Below are 17,252 nucleotides of genomic sequence, written 5' to 3' on the forward strand. Positions count from 1 at the left end.
GTTCCGTTTATCGACTTATGTAATCTACAGGCTGCTAATGTTTTTTATGCAGCTTGTCATAAAGAGGCATCCGTGAGCGACGCAAAGACATTGAACTATTTAAAACACTTTCCAACACAACTTTCATGGACAGTGGTCCATTAATATTCATACTATCATACTATTATGCAAGTAATCCCTAATAATATAAAATAGTGTGTATATATAATATAAAAATGATATAGCATAACTTTATACCCTTAGCATGTTATTTTATCATTATGATACCATTATTGATGATAAATCATCACAATTGTATCATTATAGCCCTCTTTATTTGATATATTTCCATATATTCCTCCTATTCCGCGTGCTTTACCATTGGACGTGCCTCACAACCCCAATCCTTCGCACCCCATCCCCTCCGCCCCGGTGCGACTGAGGGGTTGAACCTCTTGTCAGTCAGAACCGGTTCGCTCGCCTCACACTCGCACACGCCACCTGTTCCCAGCTTGCCGTTGGGCCCTGCGGGTGACCTGCAGGCAAACTCGAACATGGAGCCACGGCGCGTGTGCGTGTGCATGTGCGTGTGTGTGTCACCGCAGGGGGGGAGAGACATGAGCGAGTCAGTGATGTTTCTCCGAGGAGTAAATCAAGTGGGGGAGAAAAAAAAGCCTTCAGCCAGGTTTCAGCGCGGTGGCTGGTTGTGTTGCGGTCGTTACGTAAGCTTCGTCTGATGACTCGCTGTGTGCTCATCGATTGCCCTTTTGCGTGGCGCTAAGGCCAGGTGTCTGGAAGACTGGGAACACCCACGGCCCCTCGCAGGATGCAACCCGAAGCGTCAACACCGCTCTGCTATTTACAGCGCGCAGAGCCCTCCTTCTAGTCGTTGGTCCCAGAGATTGACGGCCGAATCCAGCCCGATGCAGGGTCCTGGTTGCAAACCCCAATATCCGCAGACTACCTAGGCATCCTTGAGCAAGATCACCTGACCCCTACCTGCTCCTTAAGGACATGTTTTAAAATCCAATGTCACTGTGGGTAAAAGCATCTTGCTGAAGCCACTCATTTACCCCCTCTAGTGGTCGGAACCGGCACCACTCCTGCTGCCCGTCACTGCTCTGCCCCCATCGGTGTACAATGGGGACTTTGTGGCCGGTGGATCGGATTTAGTTTTACACAGACTATAATAGATGTCATTATGACTGTCTGCCAGCCCGCAGCGTAGCTAGGCTGGCCCGGCCTGCCCCCCTCTCCCGAGGTTATGTAATATTCCCGATCGTGTTTCTCCTGTGGAAAGATGACCCCCGACGGAGAGTATGACTGGATCTCTGGCGGGGTCACCGATGTGGAATGGCCGGTTGGGCTCTCGCACACTAACCCAGCACTCGCTCCCTTCCGTTGTGATGTAGGGAGCAATGGTAAGGAGAGTAGGTTGAAGGGTTTATGTATAAGGTCAGTCGAGAGAACGGGGGTGTAATAATGCAGAGTTGACGGTTTTACGTTGTACAGTAACTATTTGTTGAGTGACTACTGCTAATACTTGATATACTTGCTTAAGCCTTACCATCAGATTTTATCTAGAAACTGATTATTTTTTGTACTTTTCTGATTGCTGTGGCTTTCTCAGAAAATATTGATGCAATGCCTTTCTATGAATAATGCTGATACGATGCCTATCTTGATGTGAGGTAATCCCGCCATAAAGCGAATCCTCAGACACCCCTCCCCTTACGCCTCCTGCGTTTCTTCAGGTCCTTAGGTTCTGTCTTACTGGAAATGATGACTGGTCTTATCGGAAGAAAGAATGTAGCTCTGCGTCGTCTTTCTTTGATGGATTACGTATGCCTGTGTAATCCCCACACACACATGCACACATGCATATTTTTAACATGAATAGCGGTGTTAATCTAGGCTAACTGATAAGCCACGATGATGGCCTCTGAATCTTACTCTGGGTACAGCTGTGCACATAAATATGAGCAATATTGACTGATATAAGGTATGACTAAATCATTTGTGTGTTATCATTTGTATGGGATTCGCTCTGACAGGAACGGCGTGTTTGCCTAAGAGTACAGGTATCGGAATTGAACCCGGCATTAGCAACAGAGTTGTGCTTACCTGGTTGTCAAATAGGGGGGTTGCGTCGCTAACCTTACGTTAGCCACTGTGTTGCTAACCTAACGTTAGCCACTGTTTTGCTAACCTATCGTTAGCCACTGCGTCACTAACCTGACTTTGGCCAACGTTTCGCTAGCCTAAAGTTTACCATCTTGCGCTAACCTATAGTCAGCCACTGGTCGCTCACCTAAAGTTAGCCGCCGCGTCGTTTCCCATAACATTAGCCAATGCGTCGATAACCTAACATTTGCTACCGTATCACTATGCTAACGATAGCCACCGCGTTGCTAAGCTAACGTTAACCACTGAATCTCTCCCCCACCATCTCCAGGTGTGGACATCGAGGCGGCTAGGAAGGAGGAGGAGCGCATCATGCTGCGGGACGCCAGGCAGTGGCTCAACAGCGGCCAGATCCAAGATGTCCGCCACACCAAGTCCGGAGGCACGGCGCTCCACGTCGCCGCCGCCAAGGGCTACGTAGAAGTTTTAAAGTGAGCGTCTGACATTTTGTACTCTCACTAAAACAAACGACCAAAAGTCTTTCTGAGGCATGTTTTTATTTTGTGATCTTTTTTTGCCACGGTCATTTGCAGAGTAAGGTTTAGTAGAGGCGGGACTAACAGTTGTAACATCAAAGGCATCCTACTCAGGGATTCTTTACGGTAGATTGCATACATTGGGGATCGAACCCAGTACCCTTTGGCTTGGGGTAAAACGCCCTTAGCCACTAAACTACCACCCACAATTTTGTAGTTGTTTAGTTGGTTTTTTAACGCAGGGCTTTTCCTTAATGTATAGTTTGTTCATCTATATCAGCAGTTTGAACACTAAATTTACATTTACATGGTTAGGGGTTCAATTCCCACTGAAGAAGGCCCTGTTCTACGAATGTGTATCTATGTACTTGCATACAGATATATAGAGCTATCTATGTACATCTATACAGATATAGATCTATGTACATGTATCTATGTACAATTACATGTACACAGTGTGTCGTAAGCTCTTTGGTTACAAGCATCCAGTGATTGGCGTGTATATATACTGTACCTACTTGGTCAGTGTGCAGTTGATGCACACACACACACAAGTGTATGTCACCGCGCTCCATTGAACCCAGCGCTGTCGGGCTCACTGAAACCTCCAGCTAACTCAGCAGAGCACCTTTTGTCTGCCTGCCTGCTGTGTCTGGCTGGGCACTGGGCCAAATGCCGCCCGGTCTCCCCGTAGCCAGCACTGCCATTGCCTGCATCTCCCCCCCCCCCCCCCCCCCGGACAGGGACGCGTTTCTTATGAAGGCAGGGTTGACGCATTTCGGCAGAAACCCGACTGAAAACAAATCAGAGCCCATATAATGGCACTGGTTCTGACCTAAGCCAGATCTAAAGGGAGGGACGGGAGAAGGAATTGTGTAATTCTAGGGAACTCTATTTCTAGTGAACTCCAGATCTAGCGAACTCTATTCTTATCATTTGTGTTTATTTTTCCCCCTCTCCGCTACTGCAGGCTCTTGATCCAGGCGGGCTATGATGTAAACATTAAGGACTACGACGGCTGGACCTCGCTCCACGCAGCGGCTCACTGGGGCAAGCAGGAGGCCTGCAGGATCCTGGTGGAGAACCACTGCGACATGGACCTCATCAACAAAGTGGTGAGTGGGCAACACGCGTACATGTACTACACGTGTGCGCACACACACGAACACACAAGTACTCGCACAAAAGGGACACGTATGCGCACACAACATGTACACACACAACACGTACACGTACACACACAGCACGTGCACATACGTACACACAGAACAACACACACTTGCACTAATCGAATCCGCGAGCACACCTCTCTCTTTCTCTCATCTCGTCTCCATGGAGATCGTCATGGTGATTTTCCGTTGTATCTTTCTCGTGTCTTCCCAGGGTCAGACGGCCTTCGACGTCTCAGACGAGGATGTCCTCGGCTACTTGGAAGAGCTGCATAAGAAACAGGATCTGGTATGTCTCTCTCTTCTCCCACTAGAACTTGCTTATTGTTCGAAGGCCTGTGTATATCCGGAAATGTGTCAATCAAGGCACTTTCGATGCCAGCTTGGCCTCGAGTTCACTGGTAGAAGTAGCATTGGCCGCCACAACATTGCGATGCATGACTTAAGTCAAGAGAATATATAGGTATGCAAAAGTAGAATCCTAATACCCTACGAGACCTAGGGTAGACCTTTTCTCCTAACCGTTGGTCCCTCATTGCAGCTCTCGAACGACAAGAAGGACGTGAAGAAATCCCCCCTGATCGAGACGACCACGACCGGAGACAACAACCAATCCCTGAAGCCGCCCAAGAGGTGAGCCAGCGCTGCCACCGGGAGAGTAACGAGTGTTTACACCGCACCGCGCCGCTCTCGTTTCTCTTTTTACTACTCCCTTCACACAATGCAGACTCGTCGCTCCTTCGAGTGCCTTTTTCCGCTCGCGTGTAAAAGCCCCCCCCCCCCCCCCCCCCTTGCTAGATGTACGCGGCGCTAGTGTACACACGCTGTCAGGGGGCAGTGTATATACGCACGCTGTCAGCAGCAGTGTATACACCGGGTGTGCTGATGTATATCGCCGTTGCCGCGGCGCCACGCACAGGAAGTACCATGGTTGTTGTGTGTTCTGTTTTCCCCCCCAGCGAAAAGACGGTGCTGCTGGAGCCGGAGAAGATCGTGGCCCACATCGAGGTGCTGGAGCAGGAGAAGGTGGACGAGGAGGAGGAGGGGAAGAAGGACGAGTCAAGCTGCTCCAGCGAGGAGGAAGAGGAGGAGGACTCTGAGTCCGAGAATGAAGCAGGTAAACCTCCCCCCCCCCCCCCTCCCGTACGTCTAAACACGTGCCGCTCGAAGTCAACTGAGGAATGAAAATAAGGAAAACTTTTGAGCTTCCCCCGGGATAAACAGCCTACTTTTGTGGCTCTTCTGTTTTTTTTTTTATCAAACTTAGTCGCACTATCTCCCATAAAACATTGTTGCCCTGTCAAACTCCCCCAATGGGGTCTGGTCGTGTTCATTCAACTAAGCATTTTGTCTTCTAACTAAACCTATACCTTGTCACACTGTCTCATTCGCAGCTTCGGTTCGTTGTGATTAACTTTAATAATCCTAAAACCGATTCCTAAACATGAAGACAAGGATTACCGTTTTGAGACGTACTCCTCTCCTCTCCAGGCGAAATACATTGGTTTGAGTTCAAAATGTCTGTCCACCCCTCCACCAAAGCCTGACTCCTCTTCTCTCCTCCTCACTGCTGCCCTCTCTGGACCCTCCAGACAAGACCAAGACCCCCTGTCCTCCAGTCAGCCTCGCCACCACGGCTGCCGTGACGACCCCCCCCGCCGCCGTCACCGTGGCGACCCCATCCAGCCCCACCAACCAGGTGACCACCCCCACCTCACCGGTCAAGAAGGTACGACCTGCCGGACACCGCCCACCCACTCTCCTCACCGTTTCCGTGACGATAGGCCACTCCCTTCACCTTAGACGCACGCAGAAACGGATGCATTAAGTGCATCTGTGTACTGGTTTATACCCAGTTGTAGAAACCCCCCACTGCCCCTCCTCTGAGCACGTCACCTGGGAGGCCAAACGGACAGAACTGGGGGTGTAAGGTACTGGCATAACGGAGGATCAGTTGGTTCTTTTTTCTTCTGTGAGTAACGGCATCACTGCTTTCGAATAGTCCAAATCTGCGATTTCCTATATTCACATACTCTACACTACTATGCAGATGACACCCGAGTTAAATCGAGGTTAATGAAGTCCTTGTCAGGCCTTTATTTTGACCTGATTTCTTGTTTCTTTTGGGTCTTGGAGGAGATAAACTGCTCTTTGTGGCTGCTTTACATGGAGTCAGAGTTGGAACAAGCTGTGGTCGAAATGTGTTTCTTAAAGTTCACATTTCAACGGGAAACCACGCACTTCATTGAAATGGGAATGCATTACTAAAGGAATCAGGCTATTTATTTCACCTTACTTCTTTAAATGCATCGTGCAGGCCATGCGCACCATTTCTCGTATATATTTTTCATAAATTATGTTTTTTGCGATCCTTCCTAAAATGCTGACCTTACAATGTGCTTATCCACTTGTGGGCTAGCATTTGTCAAACCGAGAAATTCATGCTTCTCAGTTAATGGAGTAACCTGCCCCCCCCCCCTCCCCCTTCCCTCACCTTGAGGGAATAGTCTAAAGCTCCTTGGGTTCACGATAGTTAAAGAAAACATCTTTTTCTATGTCCTCCCAAAGCCATCCTCCTGGCTTCTTCTGCTTCTGCTGCTGCTGCCACTTATGTGTCTTATTTTGGCTGTTTCTCTTTCATTCTCTATCCCCATCCTCTCTCTCTTTCTCTCTATCCCTCTCTCTCTCCATCTTCTCCTGTTTTTTCTCTCTCCGTTTCTCTCTCTATTTCCGTCTATTTCCTTCTCCTTCTCTCTTTCTCGATTTCTCTCTTTTACCCCCTCTCTCTCTGTCTCTCTTTTCCCCTCTCTCTTTCCCTGTCTCTCTCTCTCTCTGTCTCTGTTGCTCTTTCTCTCTCTCTCTCTCTGCTTTATAAGTCTGATTGTCTCTCGCCCGTGGCCGAGCCGGGCTGTCCTGCATTGTGGCGCCAGGGTTTGCGTAAAACTGGCATTTCTCTAGCGCCCAAAAAAGTGATGGTGAGACATTGGTGTGCACCAGAGTTCCCCCCCTCCCCCCCAAACCAAACCACCAACCCCCTTCGTTCGTGTTTAATATGGTGAACCCGTGCACTGACCACTAAGACTCTAAATAAATAACCACGCTGTCTGCTCTCCCAACAGACCCCATGGGTGTGGGTTCTTTTAACTTATTGCCATTTTTTTCGAGAGCCCCAATTCATGTATTTTAGTAATGCCAATTCCATGCATGGCTTCAAGGGCCACTTGGTTTTACCCCCTTTACGTCACACATCATTTACATTCAGTCATTTGGCAGACGTTTTTATCCAAAGCGACTTACAATAAGTACAAGATAGCTAGGATAGACGCTACATGATGCTAAGTACTATTTGTAAGTGCCACATCGTGTTGGACAGTGCCATGTGTGATGTCACTAGAGGGTTGATTTTGAACTGCTAGTCATCATCACATCTGGTGGTGAAATAAGTGCTGGTTAATGGACTGGTCATTAGAGGAGAGATCTTTAGAAAGCTTTATTAGCCTAACGCTTTATGAATCGTGTGCGTTCGTTGAGACTTTTGAAAAAGACAGGGTGATCGGAAATGGCAGGAGTTAAATAATTACACACGTGGGGGTCCGTTATAAAAATAAATAATATATCCTAGACCACAAAGAGTTTGCTACCACCTTAAGGACGATCTATATCTATTAAGCATATTTGCTTTTCCAATCAGTGGCTACACTGAAAAGATAATTGAGTGTCATGATGGAGCCAGCCTGTAGGTGGCGCCAAACCCTTAAACGTGGTCCAGTTTGTTCTCTCTTGTTCAACTTCGTGTCACTGACCTCCTCAGACTTTCTTCTGCTTGCCTCACTTCACACCATCCTAACGATTCCTGCCTGGCTTTGTGTGTTTCTCTTCATCGGTTTGTACGCTCAAGGTGTTTCTCGTCTGTTGTGTGTTTCACTGAGTTGCGTGTGTGTGTGTGTGTGTCTGACCGGAGCATGTGTTTACGCCTGCAACTTCGAATGTCCCAAAAATTTCCCTCCATATCTTTCAATCCAAATACATCTGCCGAAAAGTTAAAAGGCAAATTCGGTTGAATTGAGATTACATTTTATAAAATGTTCTCGGGATGAATTGTGAAAGAAAAATGACAATGTGCACACACTACTCTTTTTACGTTTCGATTTTTACATTTAGGGCATTTAGCAGATGCATTCATGCAAAGCGACTTGCAACAAATGCATTTGTCAGAAGAAATAGAGACAAACAATATATATCGCTTTCGGTAGAGTAAAGATATTCATAGAAACGAGTGCATCTACAATTGTTAACCCATTCCCGGGTACAACAAAGATGGTTGTATTTTTTTTTTTTTACGAAACCGGCCCTTTTCCACCACCTCATTCTTCACAGGATTTGCTCCGCCCATGTGTGACTCACAAACAGCTCCTTAACGTCTGCCTGACCTCCATCAGCATAACCAACCCCCCTCCAAACAACACAACCACCACCTCCACCACCTTCCTCCAATAAACCATCTCCGTCACCTCCATCCCTCCAGGTCCCGGCGTCGCCCACGGCCAAGGTGTCGTCGCCGCGGGCGACGGAGGAGGACCGCAAGGACGAGTCCCCCGCCTCGTGGCGCCTGGGCCTGAGGAAGACGGGGAGCTACGGCGCGCTGGCCGAGATCACGGCCACCAAGGAGTCCCAGAAGGAGAAGGACGCGGCGGGCGTGATGCGCTCGGCCTCCAGCCCGCGCCTCTCCTCCTCGGTCTCCATGGACAACAAGGACAAGGTGGGCTGTCGGCCGCTGGTGTATAGGACCCCTGTTCGGTCACTCTTTGTGCTTCTTTTTTTTCGCTTTTGTGGATTATTTTGTTATTACTATGTTGTTGTCGAGTAAACAGATTTATTGGTCATTTGGGGATGACGCACTTATTGATTGTTGTGGGTCCTTGCACTTAAAAATAGTACGTAGCCTTGTGTAGCATCTTATCCTAGCTATCTTGTTGTAGGCGAAGAATGGGTTGAATTTGTTAATGTTTTTTGCCATTCATCTTTAATGTTGAAACTGCTGTTCTTTTTGTGGCAAAATGTTGTGGAAATCATTAAGAACATTTTTACTGAGAAAACTTTTAACTGTCAAATGTAAAATGGGCGCCCCCTCTTCCTGATGCCTTCTCCTTCCTATTCCTCCCTCCCAGGAGAAGGACAAGAGCACCCGACTGGCCTACGTCGCCCCGACCATTCCCCGCCGACTGGCCAGCACTTCAGACATCGACGAGAAAGAGAACAGGTAAGGGCCCGATGCTCTGTGAGACATCAGCGCCCCCTACAGTCCACTGCTGTGTATCACAGTCCCAGGGGCTCTGTGCAATGCATGGTGTGGTGCGCACTGCTGCCGCTGGGCTCTGTGTAACGTCTGCCCAACTCCCAAAAGGTCAAGTTCAATACTAAGCGCAATGGTGAAAATACATTGAATACAGGATCATTGACTAAAACATTTGTAATTTCCAATGGAGTCTGACGTCAAACTGTTAACAGCTTTAAATTCACTGAGAGTTACTAAGTCCTGAAGTTTGAGCTGCTTCTGCAGGTTATTTCGGGAAGATGGTGCAAAAGCCTAAAAGGCCTTTTGCCCAGTTCTGTCCGAGCTCATAAGCACCTTTACCTGATTCCTAGCATCCATCCTTTATGAATGGTAATATGAATTGAATAGTATTCATAAGGTATTGCTGTCGGTTCATTATTTTATAATTTAATAAGTATTTGCTGATTCATGAATGTTATCATGGGAAAATTCTTCTTGAGCAGTATCAGGCAGATTTAGATCACAGGACCCCACAGACGGTCCTACGTCAGGAAGCGTTACTGGCTCTGTGGCGCCCCGGGACCCTGCCTCATCTCCCCTGTGGTTCCTCCGCCCCTTCCCCACCCACCAGGGACTCCGCCTCTCTGGCCCGCAGCAGCTCCTACACCCGCCGGCGCTGGGACGACGACCTGAAGAACAGCGACGGCACCGCGTCCACCACCACCGCCTCCACCACCACCACCACCACCACCACCAACCGAGTCCCCAGCTACCAGCGCAGGTTAGCCGTCCACCGCTGCCCTGCGGGGACCGCCTCCTCCTCCTCCACCCAGCACTCGCTCCATCACTTGAGACCTGCTGGGTGGACTCTTAAGACGACCTTCGACCGTCTACAGAATAGATCGTGGACCCCCGTCTCCTTTTATGGTGAACCGACTAACGTAGCGTAGACGAGGTGACCTTCGTAGTACGATCGTAGTGTTGGAGCCGTCCCGTCACACCATGATGCCGCGGAGACATGCATGCGTGCGTTTGTGCGTGTGAGTGCACAGGTGCTTCCATGTGTGCCGGCAGCTGCTTATGTAAACCCCCCCCCCCCCCCCCCCCCCCCATCCATGCTAGGCATCCTCTACCTCCCTACACTAGTGTCACGGCCACGGACCTGTGTCACGTGACTGTCCGGTCAGGGGTGATGTGCCTTTAAGTTGTAGATGATGGGTGGGATTCTGACTATTAACATTCACATTTTCATAATTGACGCAAATTGTTACGGCACGAACCCTAGACCCAGACGCTATTAGCCAGACCTGTGTACATGCGTGTGCGTTGGATATTAGTGTGCCCGTGTCTGCCCTATGCTAACTTGCTGCTCTCGCCTCCTCCCTCCATCCCTAAACCCCCCCCTCTCCCCTTCCACAACATACACCTGTACACACTCCCCTTCCACCACACACACACCTGTACACACTCACCTTCCAAAACACACACACACACCAAAAAACACAAATAAATCAACCTTCTCTCCTCTCTCCCACACACACTCTCTCCCACAAACACCCACTCTCACTCTCACACACACACACACACACACTCTCTCCCACATACCAACACACATACACAACCCCCCCCCCCTGCACCGTGGTTACCCCCCACCCCCCCCCAGCACGTCCCACACGCTGGCACTAGGGCGCAGCGGCAGCACGCGGGACGTGCCGGCCAAGTCGTGGTCCACCTCCAGCTTGGAGCCTAACGCCTCTAACACTAAACCCTGGCAGTCGCCCTCCTCCCATTACCAGTCTTACAGCATTTACCGCAGGTACAGAACCCAGGCCCCGCCCGCCGCCGCCGCCGCCGCCTCTCACCGGCCCCCACCTCCGTCCGTCTGCGGGGTTCCTCTAGATCCGTCTGTCCGTGTCGCTCACCGTCTGTGTCCCTCGGTCTACGTCTCTGTCTCAGAGACCTGTCTGTTTCTCTTTGTATCTTTCTGTCTGTGTCTCAAACTATCTCTCTGTCCATCTCTCAGTCTGTATCTTTGACTATCTCTTACTTTCTCTGTCTGTACCTCTTTCTATCTCTCTCGGTCTGTATCTCTTACTTTCTCTCTCTCGCTTTCTCTGTCTGTACCTCTTTCTATCTCTCTTAGTTTGTTTCTCTTTCTTTCTTTTTCTGTTTGTATCTCTCACTTAACTTTCACTGTCTTGGTCTGTGTCTCTCTCTCTCTGTCTTTTGTCTATCTCACTGTCTCTGTCTATCTCTGTTGGTCTCTCTCCGTCTGTCTCTCCACCTATGTCATCTGTCTGTATCTCTGACGGTCTCTCTGTCTGTCGCTCCATCTCTCAGTTTTATGGGCAACTAGCTCCTACTTGAAGAAGCCACACTGTTCTTTTTAAGCTTAATTCCTTTTTCATTCTTAAAGCCAAATGGAGCGATGCTTTGAGAAGTTGAAGGTTATCACTTAGAAGGTTATTAGAAATGACATTTAAACGATGAGCACACTTCGTTTATGGGTAAGTAATGGAGCCGTCGCTCCATTACTTTCCGCAACGCTCAAAACTTTAGTCAGGAAAATAGTCAACCAAAGACTTGGGCCCAATCCCATTTCTTCCCCTTACCCCTTCCCCTTACCCCTTCAAAACAAGGGGGAGGGGGAAGGGGTAGAAATGGGATTGGGCCTTAATGTAATGAACCTCAGCTTAGAAGCATCTCCCCACCTTGGTTTAACTCGGGATATTACTAAATGGGGTACCATAGACTCCCAGACTACATCGATTTACATACCAATGTGCCCTTATCTTAAGTGAGAGGCAAAATAACGAGTCTTTCCTATTTCATCATCATCTAGAGCAGTGGTTCTCAAACTATTTTTATGAGTGAACCCCCCTCTAAGATATTTAGCTGAGTACCCCCTTCACCGGCACAAAACAGATTCTTTCAGAATTGAAACATTTTAGTTCATTCATTTTTATGAGTACCCGCTTTTGTACTCCAAAATACCCCTAGGGGTTACACGTACCCCCATTTGAGAACCACTGATCTAGACAGATACCACTTTAAATGTCCTTTGAATAAACCCTTTATCCGGCCAGTGTATAAACGTTATCACCACATTTAGGCAATGATGGTGGGTTTGAGTTGAACAAATCTGACCAACCGGTCTTGATTTAAACCAGGGAGGGAACGGGTCGGTCCTGAACTATCCGCCCAGCCGTCCCATCAGCGGTCCTCCTCGTAGTACAAAGTATTAAAGTGAATGTCGTGTCCCTTCAGTGGCTCCTTCGGCAGGCGGGGTCAGCACGAGGACCTGACCTCCACCACCACCTCCTCCACCTCCCCGACGACCACCACCACCTCCAGCCCCGTCTCCTCCACCTCCTCCACCACCACCACCTCCTCCACCACCACGTCCACCTCCTCCTCCTCTGTTACCTCACCCACCGGCCACCGCGGTCTGCTCTCGAGCCTGGGCACCTCCTCCACCCGGCCCCCCACCAGCCTCACCAGCAGGTACGCTCCGTCCTCGGGTGGGGGGGGATTGGCATGACGTGGCTGGTGGCGTTTTTGTTAAAGGGAACCGTGCTGATTAGCTCCCCTGCACCACCTTATATTGCTGGGTGAGTGTGGGTGGGTGGGTGTGGGTGGGTGCGATGCTGGTTCTATATCTGCTCCGGAAAAGGGTGCTTTAATTCGGCTAAGCAAACTTAAATCATACCCTCCACCCTAAAATCATACAATTGTGTAGCAGTGTGTTGTACGCACAACGGCGTTTCCGCCGTTCGTGGGTTCAGCCCGGGAGCCATTTTGTAGTGCTTCTGCTCTCGCTCACGTTGGGAAACGTTTCCTTGTGGCCAGGTACTGGTCGGAGGAGAGCTCCGACCGGGACAAGGAGAAGGAGTCCGCGGCGGTCATCCCCACAATGAACACTGGCTCCACCACCACCACCACCTCCTCCACCACTAGCACCATCATCGGCTCGGACGGCAGGGAGAGACGCAGGTACGTGCAGGGCTCGTGTTGGACGGGTGACGAGTGTCAATGTTGTTGGCAGAACATGGCCTTCCTGCCTCGAGTGTTTTTGGGTAAAAAAAAAAAAACGTATTTAGTTTTTTTGAAACCCAGTGTCTAAAATAATGTTTGGTCATTTTGAACTGGTTTTGCTTTTTTTGATTGTGTTCCTATGCTGATTTAGATTTAGTTTACAGTATATATAGAGATGGACCTTGAGAAGGAACAGACTTGGGTTCTTGGGGCGCTGAAGGAGCCACCTGCTGTGTGTTGGGGTGAGGGGGGGGGGGGGGGGGGGGGGGGTGCTGATGGACTGATATGCTACTCTTATGCTTGGAAGATGGAAGGAAGATGACTGCTGCCCAAGGCCACAGCCTCACTTTGCATGCGGGACAGATGTCTGTACGATGTGTTCCATCTGCCCTGTTGTGTCCCTCAGGTCGTACCTGACGCCAGTGAGGGACGAGGAGTCGGAGTCTCAGAGGAAGGCTCGCTCCAGGCAGGCGCGGCAGTCTAGGAGGTCCACCCAGGTACAGACGCACTCGCTCGCGTAGAGAAACGCTCACTCACTTTTACATCCCCACCAATGGACAATCCCGCAGAAAAAGCTGTCAATCCCTCAATCCCCCGGAGGAACACTCAGTCACCTTAGCACACACTCACCCAGAAAAACACTCACTCACTCTTCGAGCCCATCACCGGACAATCACCAAGAGAAACACTCCCTCCCTCACTCACACACTCTTCCACCCCACCACTAACCCTAACCCCAGAGCGACTTCCTCACCCTCCCCCCCCCCCCCCCCCCTCGGTCTCCCCCTCCAGGGCTCGACCCAGAGAAACACTCACTGCCTCACTCACTCACTCACTCACTCACTCACTCACTCACTCCAGCACTGACCACCACCCAGAGCAGCACCACTCACCCCCCTGCCCCCCCCCCCCCCTCCCCCCCCTCCAGGGCGTGACCCTGACGGACCTCCAGGAGGCGGAGAAGATCGGTAAGGGCCGGGCGCCTCGGAGCCGCGAGGAGGAGCGCGAGAAGCAGGACAAGGAGAAGCTGCAGGAGGAGCGCAAGGAGACGGAGACCAGGGAGGACGACTACCGGTCGCGCTACCGCAGCTTGGACGAGGTGCGCGGCCCGGCCCGTGGCCTGGGGGGGCGGGGGGGGTTCAGCAGAATGGAGACAGAGAAAGGGCCCATGTTGCCATTTTAGATTCCACAACTCTTTTTTTTTTTTTTTTTTTAATGGGGGGGGGGGGGGGGGAGATATGTTTTAGGTTTGTGGTGTTTTAAAGAACAACACCAGTGTGTCTTTTGATTTTCTGAATTATGTTTTTGTGCATTTGTCGGCACTTTAAAGCCCTTCCTCTTTGATCTCCGTCCCGCCCTCTCTCTCTCTCGCGTGCGGCAATATGTTTTGCTCATTCTCTCACCCTGTCATCCGCTCTTTCTGCCTCTCTCGTGTCGTCGTCTCGCTCATTCACTCATTAGTTCTTTCCGTCTCTTTCACTCACTCGTTCTTTCTGTCCCTCTTGTCTTTGTCTCTCATTCACTCCATCGTCTGTTTCACTCGTTTACTACTTCTGCCTGTTTCACTCATTCGTTCTTTCTGTCTCATCTTTGACTCGCTCCCATTCAATCATGTTTGTCTCACTCATTCATTCCCTCTGCCTCTTCTGTCTCTCATTCACTCATCGTTCTTTCTGTCTCTCTGTTTCACTTATCCACTCTTTGTCTCTCTCACTCATCTCCGTCTCTCGTCTCTCTCCATCTCTCTCCCTCAGACCTACCAGCGGTACCGCCCCTCGGCCACCTCCACCACCTCCAGCAGCGTGAGCACCTCCTCCACCCCCCTCTCCTCCACCTCCTCCTCCCTCCACCGGCCCAACTCCCTGACGGGCATCACCTCCTCCTACTGCCGCTCCTCCCGGGACACGGAGAAGGGTGAGCCACGCCCGGCGCTGCTTGCGCACGGCACTCAGTCATCGCTTTCCCCTGGTCATGGGATTTGTAGTCTTGATGGGTTATGATAATATACAACTACAAAAAGGGGCGACTTCGATTTTCAGTGTCCGCGAAAGGTGGTGTTTACATGAACATACAAGTTAGTGGTGTTTTATCATTATTCTGGAGGTGTTGTATGCGTGGTGAGAACTCTTTAGTTCATAAAGGTTTAGCGGCTAACCTAAAGCCTGTGGGGATCTTTCTATTGAGTTGCTAAAAGGTTAGCGGCTAACTCTTAGCCCGCGGTGGTTGTTAAAGGGTTAGCGGCTAACTCTTAGCCCGCGGTGGTTGTTAAAGGGTAAGCGGCTAACTCTTAGCCCGTGGTGGTTGTTAAAGGGTTAGCGGCTAACTCTTAGCCTGCGGTGGTTGTTAAAGGGTTAGCGGCTAACTCTTAGCCCGTGGTGGTTGTTAAAGGGTTAGCGGCTAACTCTTAGCCCGTGGTGGTTGTTAAAGGGTTAGCGGCTAACTCTTAGCCCGCGGTGGTTGTTAAAGGGTTAGCGGCTAACTCTTAGCCCGCGGTGGTTGTTAAAGGGTTAGCGGCTAACTCTTAGCCCGCGGTGGTTGTTAAAGGGTAAGCGGCTAACTCTTAGCCCGCGGTGGTTGTTAAAGGGTTAGCGGCTAACTCTTAGCCCGCGGTGGTTGTTAAAGGGTAAGCGGCTAACTCTTAGCCCGCGGTGGTTGTTAAAGGGTTAGCGGCTAACTCTTAGCCCGCGGTGGTTGTTAAAGGGTTAGCGGCTACCTCTTAGCCCGCGGTGGTTGTTAAAGGGTTAGCGGCTACCTCTTAGCCCGCGGTGGTTGTTAAAGGGTTAGCGGCTAACTCTTAGCCCGCGGTGGTTGTTAAAGGGTTAGCGGCTAACTCTTAGCCCGCGGTGGCCCTTCTGTCCCCACAGAGACGGACAAGGAGGAGGAGAAGGAGGGCGAGGACAAGTCCCAGCCCCGCTCCATCCGGGATCGCCGGCGGCCCCGCGAGAAGAGGCGCTCCACGGGGGTGTCCTTCTGGACCCACGAGGTAGGCCACGCCCCCGGGGGGAAGGTTCTGTCACCAATAAACAACACGCCTTTTGAATGCCATCTTCCTATGCATGTTGACATTGAGAAACCTCTTAGCTGATTGATTATTCTAATGAATATTATTCATATTTTTAATCATGTTATTCATATTTCAGAGCGATGAGAATGACCCCGACCCACAGTCGGACTCGGAGGACGGCAGCGTCAAGAGCGAGCCTCAGGTACGAACACGCACGCACGCACGCGCGCGCGTTTAAGCAGCAGGGGCGTGAGCTGCTTACATAGAGTGCTATCACGGCAGACTCCTCTTAAACCTCTCATTGCTTATAGTGTCATGTCTCGTGTCTTTCAGCTGAGAGCTTACATATTTTCAATCTCCGGTTGGCCTCGATAGACCTCCCTCCACCCTCTTATGAATTTCTAACAGTCACCCTGTTTTGCCATCTGTGACGATAACCTTGCAGTGAAAACATTATTCATAGTTCCACTCACACATAACAGCGGTTCTGGGAGCAGGTATTTTAAGACACACAGAGGTTGACGCAATTCTACCTTGAAGATGTTCGCATTGTTATTGAGATGATTCTTAATAAAGTTAGGAAAGGCAGTGCATTGTGCTTGGCCAGGGTCTCAACAGATAAATGTCCTGTTACACACCAAGCTTTCTTTCATCTTATTTTTGGACTTTGCAGGGCAAATGTTAAGGCAAACCTGTAACTATTTTCACGCGATAGGTCTTATTTGGTCGTCAGCAGATTCATCGATGCCATTTTGTCAGTTACTAAAATAGGAGAAAACTGGAGTAAAATCCTACGCTTTTGCCAGTCTCCACGAAACTGTTTATGAAAGTTTTTCTCATTGTTCAAATTCGAGCTAAATCAGGGGCTTCACTTACACAAGGTTAGGTCGGATATTCAGATATTGAATGTTCCTGTTTGTTCAAAGTAACTTGAGCAGCATGGAAAGGGAATCGATGGAAGAATACTCATTCATACTTTTTTTCTTGCATTTTCTTTACAGAGCGACAGACTGTCAAGGTATGTTAAACTCTGCTTTCTATGCACTGTATAAATGTTGAGTGTTATTATTTGTGCAGGTACTACGCATTGGACAGTTATATTTCAAAACATTGTTTTTCCAGCAATTTCA

The 17,252-nt window shown here is 49.8% G+C and overlaps 1 protein-coding gene across 7 annotated transcripts in view; it reads left to right on the forward strand.

The window, feature by feature from the left end:
• Positions 1–17,252, forward strand: part of ppp1r12a (protein phosphatase 1, regulatory subunit 12A) — a 47,272-nt gene that overhangs the window by 23,564 nt on the left and 6,456 nt on the right. For 2 of the 7 annotated variants that reach the window (XM_060038567.1, XM_060038565.1), the window contains exons 4-22: positions 2,435–2,594; positions 3,610–3,754; positions 4,023–4,097; positions 4,350–4,441; positions 4,768–4,925; positions 5,401–5,507; positions 6,685–6,783; positions 8,334–8,567; positions 8,977–9,068; positions 9,715–9,864; positions 10,747–10,899; positions 12,351–12,587; positions 12,933–13,076; positions 13,525–13,615; positions 14,047–14,217; positions 14,873–15,032; positions 15,983–16,101; positions 16,259–16,324; positions 17,124–17,140. In XM_060038567.1, coding sequence (XP_059894550.1) covers positions 2,435–2,594; positions 3,610–3,754; positions 4,023–4,097; positions 4,350–4,441; positions 4,768–4,925; positions 5,401–5,507; positions 6,685–6,783; positions 8,334–8,567; positions 8,977–9,068; positions 9,715–9,864; positions 10,747–10,899; positions 12,351–12,587; positions 12,933–13,076; positions 13,525–13,615; positions 14,047–14,217; positions 14,873–15,032; positions 15,983–16,101; positions 16,259–16,324; positions 17,124–17,140 — 2,470 coding nt within the window. Of the gene's footprint in view, positions 1–2,434; positions 2,595–3,609; positions 3,755–4,022; positions 4,098–4,349; positions 4,442–4,767; positions 4,926–5,400; positions 5,538–6,684; positions 6,784–8,333; positions 8,568–8,976; positions 9,069–9,714; positions 9,865–10,746; positions 10,900–12,350; positions 12,588–12,932; positions 13,077–13,524; positions 13,616–14,046; positions 14,218–14,872; positions 15,033–15,982; positions 16,102–16,258; positions 16,325–17,123; positions 17,141–17,252 lie in introns of all 7 variants that reach the window. The other 5 variants (XM_060038566.1, XM_060038570.1, XM_060038571.1 and 2 more) reach the window with 4 other exon arrangements.

This window comes from Gadus macrocephalus, chromosome 19, assembly GCF_031168955.1.
Source record: "Gadus macrocephalus chromosome 19, ASM3116895v1".
NCBI lineage: Eukaryota > Metazoa > Chordata > Actinopteri > Gadiformes > Gadidae > Gadus > Gadus macrocephalus.